We start from the raw sequence: 26,114 nt of genomic DNA, 5'->3' as shown, positions 1-26,114 counted from the left end.
TTCTATATGAGAGGCTTATATGTCCCCTGGATAGATAGCGGCCTAATTCTAATCAAGTAAATAACTTCTCATGTGCATTTTGAAAGACATTATAGAAATATCTAGGAAGGGGGAATGATTGTATTATAAAAGGGATGGGAAACTTTGGTTCTGTCATTTTGAATATCTAGATGCCAAATCCTCTGCTTTGGTTAAGTCAGGGTTTTATCAAATTGCAAAGCACTGCAAAGTACTAGGGGTGGGCTTCAAAAATTTTAGCAAGGGGTTCTCTGCCCAGTTGCTGGGTGGGCGTGGCCATGGTGGGTGTGGCCTAGTTGGCCTCCTGCACCAAGGTGGTGGGGGCGGGCTTTTTGTCCTCCCCAGTCTCTGGAGGCTTTCCTCAAGCCTCTGGGAGGGTGAAAACGCCCTACCCAGGCTTTGGAAGCCCTCTGGAGGCCGGAAACGGGCCTGTTTCTGGCCTTCCCGAACTTCCGGTAGGCCCGTTTTTCACCCTCCCCGAGCCTTTGTGCGCGCCCTGCACTTACCTGCATCCAAAATGGGCTGCGTGGGGATTTCTGGGAGAGGCGAGGCAGGGTGGGCAGGGCCAGCCAGGAGAGGGATTTTGGGGTTCTCCGAACTGCACAGAATCTTAGTTAGAGGTTCTCCCGAACCCCTGCGAACCCCCAGCAACCCACCCCTGCAAAGTACTGACAAAGTAAGACTGCAATATGCCAAATCATTAAGGCAGAAAAGAATCTAACTAGCAAGATGAGATGAACTAAGGAAGTTTCCTAGTAGACCTGCTTTCAGCCAGAATCTAAGATCTCAGAGGCTTAATTGGTGCCTAAGGGAAATGCAGCCTAATTCTAATTCTAAACATGTTAGGACATCGGGAGTTGACTAAGGAACTCCTAGTAAGATTTTCAAGAATTGTGATTAGATTATTTCTAAACTTGGAGATTCTTCATAACACACAACTGAGCATCACAGAGCATCAAACTCTGAGATTCAGCTTTAACTATTTTAAAGTGAACATAATTATTACCTGGGGCATAATTATTATCAAATCGATTGGCAAATTTAATAACTGCAAAGGATGGTTTGGAGGCTTGTCCAAGAAGCTCTCTTGTTTGAATAGGGCAGCAGATAGGATGATACCAGCTTCCCTAACATTCAAAAACAAGCAGTAACATTTTAAATTGGAGCCAATTTAAAATACCCTTGCTGATAAATTAAAATCACTTGGGATTCAGTTTAGCATTCAAATATAGAATGCTATTTTCTGTGCTAATATCAAGCAATGGAATTAAATTCCACCTTGGGCACACAATTCCACCAGCAAGAATAAAGGAACAATCTGATCAGAACTGCAGAAAAAACAATTACTACCAACCTGCCTTCCATTGAGGACCTGTCTACTGCACGAGTCAAAAAGAGGGCTGTGAAAATATTTACAGACTCCTCGCATCCTGGACATAGACTGTTTCAACTCCTACCCTCAAAACAACGCTATAGAGCACTGCACACCAGAACAACTAGACACAAGGACAGTTTTTTTACGAAAGCCATCAACGAATAATTCTCTCAACACTGCCAAACTATTTACTACATCTGAATTACTATTAATCTTCTCATTGTTCCTATCACCCATCTCCTCCCACTTATGACTGTATGACTGTAATCTTGTTGCTGGTATTCTTAAGATTTATATTGACTGTTTCCCTATGACTATGATTAAGTGTTGTACCTTATTATTCTTGATGAACGTATCTTTTCTTTTATGTACACTGAGAGCATATGCACCAAAGACAAATTCCTTGTGTGTCCAATCACACTTGGCCAATAAAGAATTCTATTCTATTCTATTCTATTCTATTCTATTCTATTCTATTCTATTCTATTCTATTCTATTCTATTCTATTCTATTCTACTCTACTCTACTCTACTCTACTCTACTCTACTCTACTCTACTCTACTCTATTCTATGTGTTACATTTTAGTGGAGACTAAAGTATACATACACTGTGATAGTGGTGGAATTACAGTGACAAGAAATTAAAACCCTTTCTCTAAATCTAGAGTATAAGTAACTGAGGGGTCTGGAAACTAATGGATCTATCTATCTATCTATCTATCTATCTATCTATCTATCTATCTATCTATCTATCTATCTATCTATCTAATATGTATATATACCATGTTTTCTCCAAAATAAGACCGGGTCTTATATTAATTTTTGCTCCAAAAGATGCATTATGGCTTATTTTCTGATTCCCTCCCTTATCTGGAGGGAAATACAGTACTAAACACCTCTGTCTGGTTGACAATCTTAACTGGGGCTTATTTTTGAGGTAGAGCTTATATTACGAGCATCCTGAAAAATCATGCTAGGGCTTATTTCCCGGTTGGGTCTTATTTTGAGGGAAACAGAGTATAAGAAAGCAGTAACAATGGCCAAGGCAACCATCCTTCATAGTTTGAAACTAGGATTGTCTCTGTGGGGAGAGAAATTTACTTGTTTCCTTGTTCACTACAGTCATGGTCTTTCAATGTATACTACCATTTTTCCTGCCCACGTGATTTGCTTCGATGATCCTGAGCTATAGATACAAACTCATTGTCATAAAAGCAACACTATTTGAAGAATCCATTTATTCTTCCCAATTTTTTGATTTTGGAGAATGGAGAACTGGGACCCTGGCTTAAATCTGTCTTTCCTCAAAGTGTTTTGTTCTTAAATTTAATTAGAAATTATTTAGAATTTGTCTTCAGCTGGGAATATTTAGAAACATCGTTTCTACCAGATGGTGTAGGTAATCCTAATTCTCTCTATTTTCATTTGTTTAGGACCAAAGCCCATTATAGTTAATTTCAAGTGGAGTAAATTGAGGTAACCTCTGTTGTGTTTAGCATCTAATTGACAGGTTGTTCCTAACATTCACCTTCAAACATGAGTTCTTATTGGTTGGTTCTAGGCTTACTAGACTATATTTTCTTAGTTCTGCTATCTTGCCAGAACTTGCCAAAAATAATAATGGTAAATTGATAGGCCCATTCAAATCTCAGTTTACTATTAACATTGATTCCTTCTCAATCCAGTTCATTTGATTACAGGAACTATTGCTGTGTTGGAAGAAAATAAGAAAGGTAGCACTGATCCACCATCTAACTTTATTACTAGACTTTGAACCTCCAAGGTTTATTTAATAGTGAAACCAGAAGAGGAAGACGGTTTCACTTTGCAAAGCAAATGACAATATGCAATGCCAGCACATCACTCCCCGTGGTCTTTTTCCCATTAATAGATTGATCTGCATGACAAAGGAAAAGTTGTCATGGAAATATCAAGTATGAACATACAGTACATTTCATTAGTTTAGCAGCAAACTTTAGGGAAGGGAAAGTCTCAATTAACAAAATCAGTGTTCTATTTCTAATATTTAGTTTGACAACGTGAACTTTACCATAACAAAGGAGCCAATGTATTGATGTAATATCCACCCATACGTAACTGATATAGATGGATATAGTTAGTAGGTTTTATTTCCCATGGACACCTGTGATATTTGTTCACACAGTCAATCGCCAGTAAAAACATCTCATAGCAGAACAATCATGATATTTTGTATTAGCCCAGAAATAAGAAACACCCAAGGCAGAGAAAATAATCAATAATGAAAATAATAGACTCAAAGTCCCCAAGTGAAGTCTGCAGACCCCTTGCTTACAAGACTGGCTTTGAGATAAACTAGAATCTCTTTCATTGGAAAGTTTCATGCTTGGCAGTACCATCTGGGAATCTAAGACAAAACACTTGAGTGTATCTTCAATTGGAGATGGTTGATTGAACCTTGGAGGAGTAGACAGCAGATTTCAAACATCCGTACAGCCTCAGTTGGAGCAACAACTTGCTGGGCCCAAGTGTTCAGCTCTTAATGATCTGTCCAGGGTCCTGAAAGCTCATTCTCTCTCAATGTTTTTTCTTAACTACTTGAAATCTTCACAGGGAGTATCTTGTGTGACTTCTCTGCATTGGCATTTGGGGATTTGGATTGAAAACTGGAGGCTGTCCATCCTGCATTGCAGATTACATCCTTTCTTTGTTTGTTGATTAAAAAAAATTAAACAACAGTGCTTTGATTCAGGTTCTGCTTTTCTGAGGCACCATCATAGTGGGTTCAGATTAGAAGTCTGAGATGGGGGCTGACAATATGGTGCTAGCTTCAGAAATGCCCAGAGAAAGCAGACAGCTCCAGTGCCACCATTTGGATTGGTGTGTGAGAGGCAAAGGAGGCAAGGCAAAACAGCAGACACTTTCAGCTACCATCTGAAGGTGAGGGCATGAAATTACTGCCCCCCCCCCGGTCCAATGCAAGAGTTTGGTGGGCTGTGAAGAGAGTGGAGCAAAGATCACTCATGCAGGAGTCTCACCTCACTAAATGTCTGCCTCCATTAAAATGGAACAGCAAGTACAAGTTTTTGACTGGCAACAACTACTCATTAACTCCCACTCTGTTTGCCTTGAGTTGTGATGACACAAATACACCCTGACGTTGAACCTGAACTGGCAAATTTGCTACAAGGTTGACCCCCGGATGCCACCTGATGACTCTCCTGCTTTGCCTCTGTGATTTGGAACCCTTGTTAAGCCAAAGTTGCTGAACTTTGGGAAGGAACTTATCTCTATATTGTATTCTGACCAAAGCTTCCTGAGACAGTAACACTAACACGCTTAGTCCCAAAACCCCTCATTTTATTTCAACGACTGTGAATTCTATTCATTCATAGCCTGTAATGAGTCACAAATAGTTTGTAAAGAGTCCAACAGAAGTCTGCCACAGTCCTTCGGGATAAGGCTGATAAGCACCCACCTTTATCTCCCTTGACACGCTGCCAAAGACCTAATTGGCAATTAGCTTTGCAAGGCCACATGGAGCACAGAATCAAAAACGGAGCTTCATTTAAACCAACCAAAACAAATAAAGTTGCTTCCTGTAAAGGCTCATGTCCCTTTGCTCCACCTTTATGTCTTATGGGAGGGGCCAATCATCTCCAAGCCTTACTTCCGAGTCACCCCTTTTGTCTTAACTGTTCTTGCCTTCTGGCAGCTCAGCGCATGCGTGCACTGGGAGCATGTTCCCCCTGTTCCTCTGCCTCGTTGATGTCAGACTCTGGAGGCTCCGGAGTCAGCATATAACTCCCAGATGGCCCTGGTCCCATCTCTGCCTCTGATGCAGAGCCCTCATCCGAGCCTTCCCCAGACTCCAGGACTGGCCCATGTTCCTCCCCAGCCTCCTCACTGTCTGACTCTGCTGCCAACTCCGCAGGCCGCCGATGGACCACAACATATTGCAAGTAATGTCTTGGCAAGCCTCATTTAGTAAAGAGAACAAAGCCACCCCTTTGTACATTTGTGTGGTCGTCCTGGGACAGATCAGATACAACAGGAACTCTTTTCTTTATAAGAGCAGGCAAAATTATTCTATGTTAGTTGTTAGGGAGGAAATGGAAGTTTCTGTCTTCCTGAGCATCTGTGTTTGTTTGTTTGTACTTCTGCCAAACATGGAGTTGGACAGATCCTATCCTACAGCTGATGGGCCTTCCTGGTTTTATTTTATTTTACTTTATTATTTTATTTTATCTTTTGCTATGTAACCTCTGAGACTTTTAGATTCCAATGATGGAACGACAACAGCACCCTTCATACGGCAACTCAGGAAAAACCTCAGACTGATAATTGAAAAATAAATGTGTTATCTTAGGGAGGAAAGGAAAGGACAAGGGTAATTATGAGGTTTAATGGTTTTTTTAAATTCCCCCACCAGATGACAAGTGAGTAGGCTTGATGAATGAGCCAGACTTGTCTTGAACAGACTGTATTTATGTACTTCTCAAAGCTAATGTCAGAGTGATAGGAGAGACAGCTGCCAAATGGTATGAAGTGTTACCAAACAAATGGAAGAACGTTATTTTGTAAAATAGCATGACACCATTTACAAATATAAGCGTTAAGAACATCTATGGTTCTTTAGGTTTCATTCCATTTCTCATTTCTCAAACTTCTTTTGTGCCATGCCTACTTTTCTTATTCTTTTTTTTTAACCTGCACTAAAACTCATACATATTTTCTTGAAGGCTTATTCCAATAAATCCTAGTTTAATATATCTTTCATATTAGGGTAGCAGGCCTGGGAGCCCCAGGGATGGGTGAATTCGTGTGGTGGCTCCCTTATTATTAATATCCGTCTGTCCATTGTTCCCTTTTCTTGTGTCTGCTTTTGTAATTTCTCGTTTTTAAAATAATTATGTAATGGTTTTAACTAATGATGGTCTTACTCATTTCCTGATTTTACTGTATGCAGCCCAGGGTCACTTTCTGTGGGATAGTCAAGGATGTAAATTTGATTGATTGATTAATAAATAAATAAGTAAATAAACAAATAAATCAATATTTTCATTATGGCACACAACAAGCATGGCATGCTTAGAGGTCCTTTCTCAAGTCTTTAACTCCCCTCAATATACTAACCTTTTTCTAGCTAAGTGCTCAGTTCTTTCTTCAGTCCACTTTTTTTCTTTTTCTTTTTGACCCATATTCAGCCTGAGTCCTTATCTCTCTGAAGTACTGCCTTTGTAGCTTTCTTCCTACCTGTTTTCCCTCATGTCTGTCTGTTGCTCTTCAGGTGTGCTAGACCAACATTTCCTAACCTGGGCAAATTTCAGTGTCAACTCGCAAAGCATCCCTGGCCTGCTCTCGAGTTGCCATAAGCAAGAGGGGATGGGAAACCAACAAAACAGCACGGCAGCCAAAGACAGATACACATTCCAGACTTATCTCTCTCAAGCCTGTATCCCAGGGTTACCCACAGTGGCCGGAGGGGAGTGGTCTCTACAACCTGCAAAATTGCTCCGTTGGCGAATGTGATTGATGACACACCCTGGGGGGAGTGGGGAAACTGGGTCATGATTGGGATGTAAATTACGTAGGGTCAGAGCTGGCTTCACTTGGGAACGTGCTGACATGAAGCTCCTAATAAATAACTGGATTTCTTTTGAAACTTGGCTTGAGGCTCATGATTTAATTAGGGCATCCATCGGAACCCTGACATGTGTGAACATGTGAACAGATGTGTGAACTAACTCCAAGAATTCTCTAACCATCATGGCCACTGCTGAGTGACCTGGGAATTGAAGTCGACACATATGGAAGTTGTTCAGGTTGGAAAGCTCAATGCCAGACCAAGCATCCCACCTTTAACCAGCATGGCTGGCTGAAACATTTAGTACTTGTTGTCCAACACTCTATGGGAAGTGCCTGCAAGCTTTTTGAGACAATAAGCTAGAAAATCCATTGTAAGATACAACCGACAGCAAAGTACACATGACTGGAAAGCATTCAGGTTTGGGTTTTTTTTAATAGGAACACTGCCAATGTTTAAATAAGCTACACTGAGTATGCTAATAATTAACACACTAGAACATAAAACCAGGAAATGGGATCCTTGCTTTTCTCATCTCTATGCAAAAAATTACATTTTAAAAAATACAAACTTATAAAAACCCCAGTGCTCCCGTTATGTTATTTGAAGTATGCAGATGGAATGTCCGTGACCTATTTTAATAATATATTGTTTTAAAAAAAAGCAAACCAAAACAAACGTATCAGAGAAGGAAAAAGATAAAAGTCCTTACCTCTTCCAGCGCCCACAGTGAATCAACCACTGGTTTGATCTTCTTCTCGTTGTAAAGTTTTATGAGATTGTCCATTACTTTAGTGACAAGGCTACTTCGGCCCTGTTTGAAAAGCAGGTTCAACAGAGAAAATCCAGCCATGACTTTGTTCTCTTCGTAAAGTTTGATAGGGTTTACTTTCTCCACTTGCCACCACTAAGGGCACACAAATTGCAACAAGATTAGAACCAAGGTATTCCATGTGTATATTACACTGGAAATGCATGATGTACTTCATAATCACTCACTCACTCACTCACTCACTCATTCACTCACTCAATGTACAGAAGATAGGAGGCCAGAGAAGCTGGAGTATAGACTTCAATGATGGAGTCTGGAGGATCTCAAAGAAAAAAAAAAGCCATGAAACAAAGATAAATCCAGATGAACCATTAAGATATGGGCCTCAGCCTTTTGCTCTCAAGATGGACAAGCTCACTCTCCCTATTCTCACATGAAAGGAGCAGCTCTCCCTTCTCAAATCTAGGTTAGGAGAAAACTGGATGGGTTCCCACTTTGCTATAAGCCAGAGATTAAATATAATGAACAAGACACCATGGCTTGGTTGATATATCACCCTAGACCCGTGATGGCGAACCAATGGCATACGTGCCATATCAGTGGGCATGCGAGCTCAGCTCCGCTGCACATGCGCACACGGGCCAGTTGATTTTCAGGCCTTCTGGGCCCACCAGAAGTCGCCAAAAAGGCCATTTCCAGCCTCCAGAGAGCCTCCAGGGGGGTGGTGAAGGCTGTTTTTGCCCTCCCCAGACTCCTAGAAATGTAAATTGTATTTAAGCAGCCCCTCCTTGCCATGTCTTCCTAGGTACAAAGAAACCAACAAACTTAATGAAACATTCATACCTCTGCTGTGGATAATGCCTAGCTTGGATCTGAATCTGCAAAGGATGAGTCATGCTGTTAAAGGGAGAGAGGGGAGAAAACGGCAGGGAAAAAGAAGAGAGACTCGGAGCACAGCACATACAAATAAGCTCTAACAAAGCCGGAAGGGCCTTATACTTACTGATTTTGCAAAGCTAAAGAAACTTTTGGTTTCCCCAGTAACCATGTTTGATGAGCCTAGAAAACAGTCAAGAGGGAGGGAAGCAGCAGACGAAAACGTGAGCACAGAAGTAGATTATTTATAAGGATAAAATGGGAGAATATTGATATCCCGTGTCAAAATCATAAAACAACATCTCCATTCTCCATAAAGGTTTTCTTGAAAAAGGGCATCTTGTCTACTGTTGGGATTTAATTCTACTCTTGTGCTGTGCTCTTAATGATGCCATCAGAAGGAGAAAACTCCAACTATCTCTCACCAAACAACCTTCTGCTATTCTCAGTTGCCATTGAACGAACACTTAACCCATGTGCCCCTTACCTAGTGGCAATGCTGGAACTTTCAGCATTAATGGTGCAAGTCTTCTGGCAAACATTGTGCATTATTTTCATCCTCTTTTTGTTGAGTCATGTTACTGGCAAGGTGATATCTCAAGGACATAGGAGTCCTGGAAAATTCTGTTTCTCTAGACTCCCTATCCTTGGGATGTCCTTCTGCAGTATTCTAGGTACAACACAATGAAGGAAAATAATAGCATCTAATAAATCTTATGATATCTGCTCTGTCCCTCATAAGTGTTGTGCCTCGCCGGTGGCCAGCAGAGCTGGCAGCAGACTCAGACACTGAGGAGGTTGGGGAGGAATATGGACCAGTCCTGGGGGCTGGGGAAAGCTCGGACAAGGGGCCCAAATTTCATTAATGCAAAAAAAGGGGGATTTAAAGTATTATTGAGCACTTTGACATCTAAAGGGCAATCACACTTGGCCTACCAGTCTCCAGGATCTGTGAAATGACAGAGTAATGAATGGTAGTAATAATTCTGTACTGAAATTATTCCGAAGAGGGAAAGAATTATAGACGAGTGGGTCTCTGCCATGTCAAGCTTCTTCCCCAAGGACTTTTAAATGATAAGGTTCAAGAGGAGAGATTTTCCTTTGCTGCCAATGACATAGTCTTCATTAAATGTGGGGATTCTTTGAGATCTGGGCCTAACAATTACCCTGCTGTATGGAAAACCTTCTATCATATCCCTGCAGATATGATTGCTTATCAGATAGTAAGAGGAGCTCCTTGGAGAGAAAGAGGGAAAATTGTGTTTAAAGCTGCATTTTTAAAAAAATATATATTTTTATTGTTTACATATAAATATATTGAATACAGTGTAATTGTCCTGGCATTCCACTTGCCATGCAACAAAGGTAAAAACAAATAACATATATACTATTTTAAACAGTGCTAGTGTTGTACAGTTATTTTTGACCATCATATTCTAGAATGTCTATCATTCTAATAGCTACATTCTAATACATACATAGTATCTCTTTCCATGTCCACCTAACCTGATTCTTTCGCATTCCAACTTCTACCTCGTGTTTCTAACCATTGATAAAATCTATTCCATGTAGAATAGTATTCTGTATCTCCTTTATCTTTTATTGTTAGTGTTAGTCTGTCCATTTCCGCATAGACTAGTATCTTCCTTATCGTCTCCTCCATTTTTTGATGCCCTTGGTAGAATATCATCCAAGGGTCTACAAGTTCTATGCTACCAATCAACACATTTAATAGTTAACATTTCTTTTCAGTTTAAACCATAATATATGCTTCTCCAAGAGCAAAAGAAAACCTCAGCACAAAGTGGTCAAGAAGAACTTCAAGTATGGTCATATGAAAATCCAGCCAGCCTGGATGGCCAACACAGATTAATTGGTCCTATCTATCTTTCATATCCCTTCTCTTCTACTTCTGCCATCTTTCCATTTCTCCTCCCGCCATTAAGGTGCTTCTTGGTTGATATCTGAAATAGCAACTGAATTTTTCATGCAATTACTCATTAGAAATCAACTGGAACAGCTACAATAGAATGGTGATTCTTGAGAAGTTCAGGATTTATTTAGCTTTTGAATTTTACTCACCATATAAAATGTAAGTCCCAAGTGGTTTGAGTAGACTGAGGCCTTTACCAGTATTTTCACCGCAAAGGCAATCCAGGACAATGTCTACACCATCTGCAGAGATTCTGCAAAGCACAGAAACACCGTGATGATACTTGCTACTCAATGTCATCATAACTTCAAACAATCAGAAAACAAGACAGTTGTTATGTGTGGACTACTTGTGTATCAGGTGCTAGGCTGGTCCTGGGGAGGTGAAGACCCAAATCCACAAATACTGAATCTACAAGATCTCTTTAGAATTCCCATGATGTTATTTGAGCATTTCCCTCCCTAGACATTCTACTTTAGCCACTGTTTGAATCAGGGGTGAAATCCAGCAGGTTCTGACAGGTTCTGGAGAACCGGTAGCGGAAATTTTGAGCGGTTCGAAGAACTGGTAGTGGAAATTTTGAGTAGTTCGGAGAACTGGCAAATACCACCTCTGGATGGCCCCAGAGGGCGGTAGGAATGGAGATTTTGCAATATCCTCCCCCCAGGATTGGGGAGGGAATGGGGATTTTGCAGTATCCTTTCCCTGGAATGAGGTGAGAATGGAGATTTTTCAGTATCCTTCCCTTGGAGTGGAATGGGAATTGAGATTTTGCAGTATATGGAGACAAGTCCTGTTTATCTGTCCGTTGCCTTGATAGTGGCTCTAACTCCTGCCTTTCAAGGTCATTCCCAATGCCCTCTACAAAGTTTTTGTAGCAGATGAGAAAGGTAATGCATAAAGGTCAACTATTAAAATATTTAGTTTGGAGTAACCTATGGCTCTCTGCAGAGATACAAATAGCAGCCCAGCAGGTAGAATGATTTGGCCAACCTTGCTAATATTGAAAGGCAATGTAATGTCAAGTCTGCTTAGTGCTGAATAGGAAAACTTCAAATCAAAGAGTTGCAGCTAGACTGGGAGGTTTTTTTTTTAAGGGTTAGAAGAAAACAAAGAGAGCCTGATTCTTTACCAAGAAAACTACAGAGGCTTATTTATGGTATCTATAAAATCACCAGGAGCTGTCTTAAATTCAAAGGTGAAGTTGTCTTTACCATTGCGGATATTGTCCCCTTGTGAACAGGGATATTTTATTTGCCCTCACAATCAAGTATTATTTCCTATACTTTTATAAGGCATTCTATTGTTAAGAACCTACAAGTCAGAGCTGTTCAATTTTTTTAATCTTGCAATCAATTAAAATGAAAATACAGACCATCTACAGCAGGGGTCTCCAACCTTGGCAACTTTAAGACTTGTGGACTTCAACTCCCAGAGTTCCTCAGCCAGCTTCCTCAGTCTTAAAGTTGCCAAGGTTGGAGACCCCTGATCTACAGCATTTAGAAAATGGAGAACATACTTCTCTATATGTAGAGATGAAGAAACAAAATTCACTCTCTTCTTTTGATACTCTTCTTTTACTCATTCTGAACTTTCTTTTTTCCCCCCCTGCTTTTTCTCTTCCCTGCCCTAAGCTAAAGAAGGAACAGTTTCTATAAGAAGTTGGAACATCTTTGTAGACATTCTTAAAAATTAAGCCAAAAACCCCATAAAAATAGGTTGTAGCCAACAGATGTTTTGGAGGATCCATGGAAGAAAATGCCAGACAGAATGAGAGTAAATTCATATGCTTATTTCAAATTTCATTGTGAGCTTCTTTAGAGCCACTTATGTACAAAAAAATCAAAGGCAAATGTGCAATGAGAAGCCAACTTCAGTGCCTATTCTCAAAAAGCAAATTCCATGTTGTAAATTTAAATCTACATCTTTCAGTCTGCCAGAACTCTGGGCTAAAATGTCTTACAATCAGCCCCAATGGATGCGGTTGATGGATGATGAAATCCAAAGAATCTGGATGGCACCAGGTTGCTAGGTTTCTGCCTTAAATTAACCAAATCTGTGAAAAACTAGCTTCAACCATTCTCTACATAGAATATATGCATCAGCCTCTACAGCAGTTGTTAAAAGATTGTTTCAATGGCTCACTTCAATTAAATAATGATGAAAATCACTGGTGCACTCATTACGGATAATTGTATTCTACAGAGTCTGAAGGGCATAAGGTGCACCAAATAACTTCTAACTCCCAAGACCAGCTTTATCTCATGACAATTGTTGTCTGAAATTGGTTAATAGCCGTTATGAGGATATAGGTTAAACTTACTGACCTAGATTATGGATCTTTTTTTCCCCCTTTTCTAGAAACAGGAAAAGCAGTGGGCATCTGATGACAAGAGAAAGTGATGGAATTATATTACATGTAAATAGTTTGCTAGGATTAGGATGTTATCTGGCCATACTAAGCTATGGAAAAATTGTTTATAAAGCTCATTTTAATTCTGCACTTCCCCCAAAACTAGCAATCCAATTGCTGGTCAACACGTTTCACAGCACAATCTGTATGTTTAAAAGAATGGTGGAATTGCAGGATTCAGCCACATCAGTGAAACAAAATTTTGATAAGTATCCTTTAAGGAAGAAAGTTATGAATCAAAAGGTACAGGCAAAACAGACAGAAGCAATTTGTCTTATTTTCCATCCTGAGTAAAAATAGAATAGAATAGAATAGAGCTGGGAGCCCGCTGCTCAAGCAGGAGAACCTATACAATCTCAGACAAGTGACTGTCCAGTCTCTTTTTTAAAACCATCGTGGAGCATCCACGATTTCTGAAAGCAAGCTATTCCACTGGTTAATTGTCCTTACTGTTAGGAAGTTTCTCCTTAATTCCAGGTTACTTCTCTCTTTGATCAGTTTCCAACCATTATTTCTTGCCCTCGTGCTTTGTAGAATAATTTGACCCCCTCTTCTTTGTGGCAGCCCCTCAAATACTGGAATACTGCTATCATGTCACCCCTAAATCTTCTTTTCTTTTAGAGTAGCCAGACCCAAAATCTGCAACTGTTCTTCATATGGGAAGATGGGATTCTAAAGATTATACTTCATTATACTTCTAAAGAGAAGGAATTATTTTGCGACCCTGTGATCTGTACAGTGGGGCCTCTCTGATGAGAGCAGTTTGAAGATTAGCTCACTTAATTGTGATCCCTTTGCTATGGCATCCAACAAAATGGTAACAGCCACAAAAAGCAGAAGTACCAGCAAGGTTGGAGAAGAGGGAAAGCCATCTTTCAGAAGGATAGTGGGGGAGATTGCTAAAGGCAGGAAAATCCTAAAACAGCTCACTGAAGACTGAGCTTCTTGCAAAGCATGGTCTGTTTGTTAAAGAAAACCAGAATGTCAATGTGCAGATTCTGTAAGGATGCCACTCCGTGTGCTAATAACTGGGATCATCGCAGCCAATTTTTGCTATAATCTTCAGTTTATAGTTCTCCGACTTCAGTTCTCAGTTCTTGATACTCTGTGATCTTCTCCAAGTCTTTATCTTCTACTCTTCTCTTGTTATCGCCACATCAATTATCCACACTTCCTTCTTCTTATAGCTGGTGTGTTATGAGCCAAGACTTTCATCGTCATTATTACTATATTTTTTTGCCTGTGCCCTGTGCAGTTGTTGAGGAGTGCTAGCTAACAGCATTTCTTTTGATCATTTTTCTTTTACAAAAGCCTGCTGACTAACCTCTCTTTTTAAAAAAGAAAGAAAGATGAAAGCAGAAGGGGGGAGGCAAACCTTTTCTTCTGCATCTATAACTTACGGAGTACATAATACTGTATTTGCTCTTCAAGAGAACAAATTATGCTCTAATTAGAAAGTAAGTGATACTCGTAACCTGCTCCCAGATTTCAGTTTCTACCCACTTACGCTGTGAGGCAGAATAATAAGGAGCAAAGGCAGGAAAATCTCCATATTGTTGGGTTGTGAAGATTCTATTGCACGATGTTATGATTTTTCCACTGTTTCTGTCGAACAAGCTATAATTCTGATTAAGTACGCACAGTGGGGTTAAGACAGGGATGTCTTAGGGGTGCTTAGATCTGGCCTGTGGGACCGCCCAGGAAACAGCAAAGGACCAGCCCGCGTTGACTCTGCCAGCAAAAAGAAAGCTAAGGAGAGCCACGTGTGACCCTCCCAGGCTCTGTTTTCAGTCATGACGGCCTCTGCCAGCGAAAACGAAGCTCACACGCGGTCCCCCCCAGGCTCCGTTTTCACTGGCAGAGGGCTGCAGGAGGCCGTTGTGACTGAAAACAGGGCCCAGGGGAGCCACGCGCCATCCCCCGAGCTCCGTTTTCACTGGCAGAGGGCTGCAGGAGGTTGTTGTGACTGAAAACAGGGCCCAGGGGAGCCACATGCAGTCCTCCGAGCTCTGTTTTCACTGGCAGAGGGCTGCAGGAGGCCGTTGTGATTGAAAACAGGGCCCGGGGGAGCCACGCGCAGTCCTCCAAGCTCCATTTTCACTGGCAGAGGGCTGCAGGAGGCTGTTGTGACTGAAAACAGGGCCTGGGGGAGCCACGCGCAGTCCTCCAAGCTCTGTTTTCACTGGCAGAGGGCTGCAGGAGGCCGCTGTGACTGAAAACAGGGGCCAGGGGAGCCACACGCACTCCTCCAAGCTCCGCTTTCACTGGCAGAGGGGTGCAGGAGGCCATCACAGCTGAAAATGAGTGACATCGAGTTTACACAAATAATCTTGAGCTGGCCACGCCCATCTGTCTCCCATTTGATCTCCCAATGAGATCAAACATAACCCTGATGCGGCCCTCAATTGAATAGAGTTTGACATCCCTGGGCTAAGACATAACCGACAATGTTTGGGGATGAGGAGAAGAATGACAAAATGAACAGTACAATGCAATCATGGCCTTTTTATACAGGTAGTCCTCAAACGACGACCACAATCGAGCCCAAAAATTTATGTTGAAAAGTGAAACATTTGTTAAGTGAATTTGCCCTATTTTACGACCTTTCTTGCAACAGTTGTTAAGTGACTCACAGCATTTGTTAAGTTATTAACACAGTTGTTAAGTGAAAGAATCCAGATTCCCCATTGACTTTGCTCGTCAAATAAAAATAGATTATAGATTAAGGGAGCACAAAAATAGATTAAAGGAGAGGGGTTTTTTTTCCACATCTGGATTCCCTGACTACTATCTCTGTATATGTAAAAGAAAGATTCAGTAAAGCGAATATATTGTAAATGTGATAAATCTACCGGAGACCTCATAACATTTTATTTCCCATTGATAATTGGTTACATCACTGTTATCCAGAAATGCAATCTAGGAGTTGCCAAACAAAAAACCCCAAAACCACACACATTGTGAGACTGTTTCATTTTTTACTCTAAGAGACAATAAATAAAATAGGACAATACAAATATTTTTTCCAAAATGAATTTGTCATCTCCATTAGCTTCTTAAAGTTCTCATTAACAATTTTCCACTCTCAAGTAAAATGCAAGCTCGCTCACTTACTTTTTAACTTCTTGGACATAATCCATATTTCGGTCAAACAGGTAGGTCACAGACTCTTTAATGGCCTCATGCTTGAAAGAAGAAGCCGTTCCAAAGACAGTAACATTGGGAACCGTTGAGCAGAGCTGAGCAATAGCTTGTCCCTACAAATGCATTTGTACATTAGTTGCATGGATATATCAAATGTGTTTACCATTCATTACTGAGACTGTGTAATTGGCTCTCTGCCAAAAAGTGACCTGAAAATACTTTTATTTATTTACCTACTGCTCAAAATCAATGTTAGGTTATGCAATGTTAAGTCACCATTGGGCAATATTATGTTAGCATCGCTTGCCATTTTTGAACTCCCCACCTCCCCAAGTTACTTGTAAACTGTGTTTAAATAAGAGAAATTTTGAAAAGTAGTATATTATTTTGATATATAGGTAAAGGTAAAGGTTCCCCTTGCACATATGTGCTAGTCTTTCCAACTCTAGGGGGCGGTGCTCATCTCCGTTTCAAAGCCAAAGAGACGCCCGAGACTGTCTGAAGACGCCTCCATGGTCATGTGGCTGGCATGACTAAACGTCAAAGGCACACAGAATGTTGTAACCTTCCCACCAAAGGTGGTCCCTATTTTTCTACTTGCATTTTTTACCTTCTTTCGAACTGCTAGGTTGGCAGAAGCTGGGACAAGTAACAGGAGCTCACCCCATTATGCGGCACTAGGGATTCGAACCGCTGAACTGCCGACCTTTCGATCGACAAGCTCAGTGTAGCCACTGAGCGTAGGATTAAAATTAGGGCCAGATTTAGGAGAACACTGTTGTTTCTAAGACATGATTGGATCAAAGAACCTCATATTGCCACTCGGCCACATGTAGCCACTGGTTAAGATGTTGTGTTTGTAGTTGTATGATTTGCCAAAGGTGACAGCAGTTACTTGACTTTAGATGATCTTACAAAAGCTAAGCAGTCAGATCAGACTACTAAGAGCTGCATGGGGAACTTCCAAGATGTTCTAGGGGCTATGATCTACACTGGGAAACTGAAATAAAAATTCATCTAGAAGAAAAGTGTAACCTCAATTCCAAGCGATGGCCAAGTCAAGATATATATTGTATTTTACCAGAGTACAAAGGTTTCTCATAATGTGAACTCATTGTAGATAGGAATTTATCTTTTAATGAAGAGAATCAATTGGATAGCTTCCTCATTTTTCAGGCCTTCAAATCTTAGCCAAGAAGCACTTAGCTCTCTGTGGTCACAATGTTGGCGCAAACTCTGATTACGGACCTCAACTGAACCTAGATTCCAAGCCCAGTTTAATTTGTAAAAGCATTAACAATCCAAACTTTCAAAAAGCTCCACTACAGGCATAAAGTACGTGCCAAATGTTGTATTTCAGCTGCAAATGGGATTCCTGGGGATTGAGAGAAGAGGATGTCTTTCCAAACTCAATTACCAGCTGAAATTGCAATGTTAACCATTCAGGTCTAGTTCCTTCTGTTTGCTGATGATTTCCAATCAACAAGGAAAAGGATGATTCATAGAAAAACACTGTTGCCTGCCTCTCACAAGTGCCTCAGTCATTTATGCCCAACGAGTTGGAGAGCTTTTTGTGCAATGCATCACGGAGGGAGAACCAGGGGTAGGTTCCTGGGGGTTCGGCAGGGTTCAGGCGATCCTCTAGCCAAGGATCACCAGGGTTCGGCGAACTCCCAAATGCCACCCCTGGCTGGCCACGCCCCTCCCCTCCTGCCCTGCCCCTCCCAGGAGTCTCCATACAGCCCATTCCAGGTAAGTGCAGGTAAGTGCAGGGGCCACGTGAAGGGTCTGAGAGGGCAAAAAATGGGCCTACCGGAGGTTCTGGAAGTCCAGAAACAGGTTTATTTCTGGCCTCCAGAGGGCCTCCGGAGCTTGGGGGAAGCTGTTTTCGCCCTCCTGGAGGCTCAAGAAAAGCCTCCGGAGCCTGGGGAGGGCAAAAAAATGCCCCCCTCCCCCACCGTGGTACAGGCGGCTGACTAGGCCATGCCCACCCAGCAACAGGGCAGCGTTGCTAAACGATCTGAAGCCCACCCCTAGGGAGAACTGTAGTGAGTACACTTTTAAGCAATCAAAATGGAACACACCTTCTGTACATCCAACCAGCCTATTATTTTTAAGACCTTTACTCTGCAAAAATATTGGAGAATATTCTTTAAAGCTAACCTGTGCTCTGATACAGGGAAATCAATGCTGTAACTAACATAATGAACATTTTCTCCCTTTAGACCAGGAATACCTGAAATACTTGAACATTTTTTTTTAATAAGGACCTTCATAGGGAATTTGCTTCACTTCATAGCCCATCTTCTTATGTGTTCTGATGCTTGCTAAGTTTCCATACTTTAGCTGAGAAGCCCCCTGGTAACACTTATCGCACTTTCCTTTTAATTCACACACTTTGGGTTTGTAGAAGGAGGGAATCGCTGTCTTTTTGGTAAATGGACTGTTTTATTTTATGATATTTGTTCTGCTGCATTATTTCTCACCTATGTAAAAGTACCAGGAAGTTGCTCTTCAACTGGAATAAAGGATTGTTTTATTCTCTTAGGGCCTTCAGAATTTAGGCAACGGTTAAATTGGGAAAGATACAATAGAATAACAGAGTTGGAAGCGACCTTGGAGGTCTTCTAGTCCAACCCCCTGCTTAGGCAGGAAACCCTACACCACTTCAGACAAATGGTTATCCAACCTCTTCTTAAAAACTTCCAGTGTTGGAGCATTCACAACTTCTGGAGGCAAGTTGTTCCACTGATTAATTGTTCTAACTGTCAGGAAATTCCTCCTTAGTTCTAAGTTGCTTCTCTCCTTGATTAGTTTCCACCCATTGCTTCTTGTCCTGCCCTCAGGTGCTTTGGAGAATAGCTTGACTCCCTCTTCTTTGCGGCAGCCCCTGAGATATTGGAAGACTGCTATCATGTCTCCCCTAGTCCTTCTTTTCATCAAACTAGACATACCCAGTTCCTGCAACCGTTCTTCATATGTTTAAGCCTCCAGTCGCCTAATCATCTTGGTTGCTCTTCTCTGCACTCTTTCTAGAGTCTCAACATCCTTTTTACATCATGGTGACCAAAACCGAATGCAATATTCCAAGTGTGGCCTTACCAAGGCCTTATAAAGAGGTATTAACACTTCACGTGATCTTGATTCTATCCCTCTGTTTATGCAGCCTAGAACTGTGTTGACTTTTTTGGCAGCTGCTGCACACGGCTGGCTCATATTTAAATGGTTGCCCACTAGGACTCCAAGATCTCTCTCACAGTTACTACTATTGAGCAAGATACCACATATAATTATTATATAAGATAATTATTAAGTGAACAGTCTATTATTTGGTTTAAACAAACCACTCTTGAAGTGAATTGGAGCATTTGCAAAGTGAACTGTCAAGATTCATTCTTGAAAAAAAGGAGAGATGTAGGAAAATTTCATCAGGTTTGCAGTTTTAAAGCAAAGTGCCCTGATTTGGATATTTCCTAGACATAGGAACAAAGCAGAACTACTAACCTTCCCCTTAGTAACTCCCTGGAGATCTGGCAATGCAGCATTTGGCTCAATAACCACATATAAAAATAGGAACATTCAGGAGTATTTCCCACAGAGCAAAGGGCTTCCATGTTTAAAATATTTATGGCTAGTAGAGTTTTGCATTAAACCTTACATTTTAATCTATATTTTAAAGACATCATTTGCAGAGTGATGTGGAAATCTGACAGAATAGGCTTCTTGGTAATGAAAAATGAACATGCTTTGATTTAGGCAGTATCCCTGTAGAAGGCACACACTCAAATACTTTCCCTTTTGATGAATTTCCCAGTTTTGCTCACAGGGTGAGACACAGTTAGTACTTAGATCCAAATAACATACCTAGATGGAAAGTTTTTCTTCTCATGAGAAGGGAGAAACTGGGCTACTGGGTGGAAAGGAAATAAATAAAAATCAGATTAATTTCCCCCTTTATACTATAGGTAAAGGTAAAGGTTCCCCTCACACATAGGTGCTACTCGTTCCCGACTCTAGGGGGCAGTGCTCATCTCCGTTTCTAAGCCAAAGAGCCAGCGCTGTCCAAAGATGTCTCCGTGGTCATGTGGCCGGCATGACTAAATGCCAAAGGCGCACTGAACGCTGTTACCTTCCCACCAAAGGTGGTCCCTATTTTTCTACTTGCATTTTTTACGTGTTTTTGAACTGCTAGGTTGGCAGAGGCTGGGACAAGTAACGGGAGCTCACCCCGTTACGCGGCACTAGGGATTCGAACCGCTGAACTGCCGACCTTTCGATTGACAAGCTCAGCGTCTTAGCCACTGAGCCATCACATCCCTTCTTTATACTATACTTATATTCCCAAATTAGTCAAGAGGTTCTCCAATTCATCAGAAATTAGATTTTTAGGTGCTTGCTGGGATGAAGAAAGGATGATCAGGCCCCTAACTATTGACAGCACTTGGTAGGGATGGTGATCGGATATTCAATGTTGGAAAATTCTGATGTTAAAATTGAACAGCCCTCTCTCAACTGGGGGAGGGGTGATACGACATCATCTATCTCTAGACTACAACACAGTCCTTTCAGCAGTTCCAAGAAGGCTCCACATCCATTTGCACCACTCAGGTGACCCTGAGGACACAGATAAACTTCCAAGTGGCCTCAACGACTCTCTAAAAAAGAATGGAAATGACCAGCTGTCTGCAAGGAATATAAATTCCTTCCATTCTCCACCATCCAGTCAGAGCTGAAGAAGCTTTTCTTGGATGAGAAGCAAAACGTCTTCAAAGAAAAAAAACCAAGAAGTCTGTTGAAAAAAAGCACCTTTGGGATAAGAATTCATTCTTGCCATGCTTCTGCCCTGAAGATCTGAGAACAAACATGGGCACCCATAGGAGATGTTGCAAAGGTATCTTGAAATTACAGAAATAGCATCAGAAAAGCTAAAGCTCAGAATGAGCTGAAAACTGGCAAGGTATGCTAAGATTTTTTTTAAAGGCTTTTTTTCTCTTTAAATTAAAAACCAAAACAAACCCTGATAACTGCTTCTTTAAAATCTAGGCCATTCCTCCAATGCTTTCATGTCCAGTGAACAATTAAAAAAAATACCCGGTGGTGGGATTCAGCCAGTTCGCACCACTTCGGGAGAACCGGCTGTTAACTTTCTGAACAGTTTGGCAAACTGGTTGTTGGAAGAAATCATTAGGGCAGAGAACCGGTTGTTAAATTACTTGAATCCCACCACTGAAAATACCCCTGCTGAAAAAGTTGCATTCCTCTCAAAAGGAATGGCCCTAGCATTCACCCATCTCCTGGGCAGCTTTTCTTGCAAGGGCAAGAAATCAATTTGTCCAACACTTCAAAAGACTTCCCACACTTTTAATATGGCAAGATCTCATGTGCTCCTGGAATGTTTGGAGTCCTTGAAACAATGACATGGAACTTTTTCATTAATGCAAAACGAAGTCCAAGATTCTTGGGTTACAGGACCTCCATTGTTTTACTGGATGGCTCAAGAATGCTTGTGACATTTGGAAATAAATGGGGTACTTTGGCTGTCCTCCTCCTGGTAGACATTAAAGCCCTGGAATATGTTATCCACATGAGCCTAACAAATCACGCTCTTGGGGCTATGTCCAATGCCTACTCCCTTGCATTTTTTATAAACCAGCTTTATAGGCAATAATTGTTTTGGATTGTACTGCTGGAGATATTTTTCCTACCACAAGCTAGTGTGGGAGTCTCCAGACTGACCTTTTTTTTTTTTTGCAAGTGTTTTGTTATTAACTACATGATTGTATGGGGTTATTTGCAAACTCGATAAATGCTCCTGTGGAGTTCACTAACTCCTTCCAAAGTTCTCTTGAACCCAATTTTTTTTCCTGGCTTCAGATGTTTTGAATGGTCTGCATTTGGGTGGGGGTTTTTTTGTGGGGAGTGGTTAGTAGGAGGAAGAAAATATTCAAGAAAAATAAAGATCTTCTTTATTTACACTAAATTATAATATTGTGAGATTATAATTCCAGACCGTTATTGCAATGGCTCAGGAGTAATCATTCAACATGAACAAGGGTATAGTGGTAACATGGGCTGCTCCAATTATTTTATTGTCTTTGTTAGGCAGTTTGTAACTTACATGATCAAGATTTTGGCCTAGGTCAGGGCTGTCAAACTCGATTTCATTGAGGGCCGCGTCAGGGTTGTGTTTGACCTTGGGGAGCCGGGGTGGGCGTGGCTAGGGTGGGCGTGGCCAGCTCAACATCACTTGTGTCGGGCGTGCCTGTGGCGGCCCGAGCACTCTGCCAGCGAAAACGGACTGCCAAGCATCAGGGTTGTGTTTGACCTTGGGGGGCCAGGGTGGGTGTGGCCAGCTCGACATCACTCGTGTCCGGGGCGCCTGTGGTGGCCAGAGCGCTCTGTCAGCAAAAACAGGCTCCATTTTTGGCTGCGACAGCCTCCTGCAACCCCTCTGCCAGCGAAAACGGAGCTTGGGAGTGCTGCCTGTGGCCCTCGCGAGTTCCGTTTTCACTGGCAGAGGCACTGCAGGCCGGTCCTTCGCTGTTGCTAGCACGGCCCCGTGGGCCAGATCTAAGCACCCTGCAGGCCAAATCTGACCCTTGGACCTTCAGTTTGACACCTCTGGCCTAGGTAAAGCTTACATCTTTGTTTTCCAAAGCACTTTGTGACATGTCATTGAATATCTCTACTTTTTTAAAAAAAATGTTCATAAAATCCTGTTAGATTATTCCAAAACCTACTCAACTGAGTATCTCTACTTCTACATGGAAAGTCCATATACGTTCACTTTTGGAAGCTCCTGTTGCTCTTTCTCCGTTTTAACTTACCCAGCTCTCAATGTTCATCCCATTTTCAGCAATAGCCACAGATTCAAAGCCAGAATTCACAAGCCCATAATTATTCTCGTATTTTATTCTGAAAGGAAGTCATTACAGACTTTCTTGGTCAAGGTGCCAGTTTTCTTTCAACAAGCTGGGCTTGAAACAGCACATATGGCACTGAAGTACACAAAATCTGCTAAGCAGACTGAATTCCAGCAACTGCTTTGTTTTAAATCCAATCCTATTTATAGAGTGAAATTGAAATTTGGTTTTTTTTTTTTGTATCTTTTTCTTCTATTAACATGACGTAATCCCCCTTGAAGACACTTTCTTTTGGGCAGGAGAGACTTTTATGTGGTTGGATGGGTTTTTTTTTGACATCTAGCCCTCTCAATCTATAAAATGGAACTGCACAATCCACAACAATAGCAATTATTAATACTGTAAAAAAGGTAAAGGTTCCCCTCACACATAGGTGCTACTTGTTCCCGACTCTAGGGGGCGGTGCTCATCTCCGTTTCAAAGCCGAAGAGCCAGCGCTGTCCAAAGATGTCTCCGTGGTTATGTGGCCGGCATGACTCAATGCCAAAGGTGCACGGAATGCTGTTCCCTTCCCACCAAAGATGGTCCCTATTTTTCTACTTTCATTTTTTACGTGCTTTCGAACTGTTAGGTTGGTAGAAGCTGGGACAAATAACGGGAGCTCACTAGGGATTCGAACCGCTGAACTGCTGACCTTTCGATCGACAAGCTCAGCATCTTAGCCACTGAGCCACCACGTCCCTTTATTAATTTATTAATACTGTACTGACAATCAAAATTGTAATTCTTTACGGGACAGAAGTGAAATGGAATCAACTTACCACTCCGCCCCCAGCAGAATGAACCAGCACTGACATGCCTTCTCGCAAGTTGGCAACTTCAAAGAGCATCATATACGCCGTTACAAAGTTCATAGGAAAAGCAGCTGCTTCGGAGAAGCTCATGTCATCGGGAATGTGGTACACAAAGTCAACAGGTGTGCATACAACCTCCGCCCAGGCGTTGTAGTTAGTAAATGCCATGACTCTGTCTCCAATCTGAAACCATTTGAAAGAAACACGGTCTGATTACAACCTTCTGGATAATCCTCACCGAGGCACCCCCAAAATACAAGCTGGCTTCAGACCATTGGCAGTTATCCCTTGGTGACTGTAACATCCAGTGATTAGGGCTACAATCATATATGGTGATGGCAGAGGAGAATCAATCACTGTGGACATAAGAATGATGCAAAATGTGTAGAAATATATCAGCTATTATTTATACCATATTTCTACCCTATTTTTCCTCCGGGACAGGACTATATTTTTTTTCCTGAAATAGAGCAATATATCTACTCAGTTTCTCAAATGAGACCAAGACCTCCTTCTGAAGCTAGAAGAGTTATACAGAAAATAGTCTGTCGCAAAGGTCTCCAAATTCAGCAATTTAAGATTTGTGCATTTCAGTTCCCAGAATTCCTCAGCCAGCCATGTTGCCAAGTTTGGAGATTCCTGGTCTATATCATAAAACCTACCCAATGCTTTCTGTAATATTTTGGGAAGGCAAGTTCAAAGTAATCAGTGGTTTATTGTTTAAGAGCCACGGTGACGCAGTGGTTAGAGTGCAGTACTGCAGGCTACTTCTGCTGACTGCCGGCTGCCTGCAATTTGGTAGTTCGAATCTCACTAGGCTCAAGGTTGACTCAGCCTTCCATCCTTCCAAGGTGGGTAAAATGAGGACCCAGATTGTTGGAGGCAATATGCTGACTTTGTAAACTATAAAGAGGGCTATAAAGCACTGTGAAGCGGCATATAAGTCTAAGTGCTATTGCTATTGCTAAACCAATTTATAGAGCTGGCTTATTCTAACCCAAACAAAATCAGTCCTATATGCTCCACATTTTAAATATGTTAAAAAGTTGTTTAACAGTCATTGCAAATCCACCCCCTCCTGGCATTCTTAATATCTGTGGATTTAAATTCATGTATAAGCTGCTTCACTATGCTGAACTGTGTTTCAGAGAACACTGTTTGATTCAGACTGCAACATGTGTATCTCTGCATTCTTCTGCCTACAGTACATTCAACTTTTATCAGTTGCTTTTGATAGTTTTTAAAGAAGGAATCCATTCCTTACCTTGGTCATATTTACGGCAATTATTCATACAATAAAATATGGGGAGAGGGAAAGGAAGACTGTTTTCACATATAAAGCAGCAAAAATCAATTTTTAAAACTGGATGTTATCGTTCTCTATAGCATGTTCAAGTACTCAGTGCAGTTTCATTCAGATGTCAATACAGAATTACAGCGTTAGAGGAAAGAAATGAAATTAAACTGCAAAGCTGGCTCGCCTATTGATAACAATTCAAGGCATTTGCTACACTCACCTGATTCTTCACATGAGCTCACATCTGAAATGAAATTATTTGGGTTACTTAATTAGCTTGGTCCATTGTACTTTTTCCTTCTGAGAAGTGCATTATTATGACAAATGAAATAATTGCTAGTGAGCCAGCAGGAATACAGTGTTATGGCACAGTTGGGTGTCATTAATGTGAGTTACAATTCCATGCTTCAAAGATTGCCGAGCTGTAGAATAGTACAGTTCTAGCCATGCTTCTTTAGAAGCAAGCGTACATATTTATATTAATATATTATTCTATTAATATAATTTATATTAATAGTTATATTTATAATTGGCTCAGACCATTCCATTTTGGAGGTGGCTAGTAGACCAGTACAAGATCTCACTTCCACCCTATCTATGCATTGGTTCTTTTAATATTTTAATATTAATGTTAATATTTTTGCTTTCATGGTGATGTGTAAGTTGTTTTATTTTGTTATTTATGATATTTATAAACTGCCCAGAATTGCTTGGTAGAGAAGATGGGCAGCATACAACTTTAATAAATAAAAACAAATATTTAAGAGAGCTTATTTCTTTACAGGTTACTCAGGATTTCAGTCTTACTGAATCATGTTGCAATTTGGGATTTGCTTAGGAAGTGGTGAGTCTCGGTCTCAATCAATCTTGGGTCTGATTGACCCAAGGTGGGAGATAGCTATCTGGAGATGGGTCAGGTGCGAAATACAAAACAGCAACAGTGACCATTGACATTGTCGATGAACTTGAACTTAATAAAGTTCAATAACTTTGTTCAAGTTCA

General features: G+C 41.1%; 1 protein-coding gene across 1 annotated transcript in view; it reads right to left on the bottom strand.

The window, feature by feature from the left end:
- Positions 1–26,114, bottom strand: part of VAT1L (vesicle amine transport 1 like) — a 54,241-nt gene that overhangs the window by 13,469 nt on the left and 14,658 nt on the right. Inside the window, exons 3-7 of the mRNA XM_034435737.3 lie at positions 23,782–23,997; positions 16,068–16,210; positions 10,690–10,793; positions 8,735–8,790; positions 7,672–7,866 (exon numbers count right to left, since the gene is read on the bottom strand). Of these exons, the coding sequence (XP_034291628.1) occupies positions 7,672–7,866; positions 8,735–8,790; positions 10,690–10,793; positions 16,068–16,210; positions 23,782–23,997 (714 nt within the window). The remainder of the gene's footprint in view (positions 1–7,671; positions 7,867–8,734; positions 8,791–10,689; positions 10,794–16,067; positions 16,211–23,781; positions 23,998–26,114) is intronic.

The sequence above is a fragment of the Pantherophis guttatus genome, chromosome 11 (assembly GCF_059756535.1).
Source record: "Pantherophis guttatus breed Tessera chromosome 11, ASM5975653v1, whole genome shotgun sequence".
NCBI classification, from domain to species: Eukaryota; Metazoa; Chordata; class Lepidosauria; order Squamata; family Colubridae; genus Pantherophis; species Pantherophis guttatus.
This window is presented reverse-complemented; position numbering and strand designations above follow the sequence as displayed.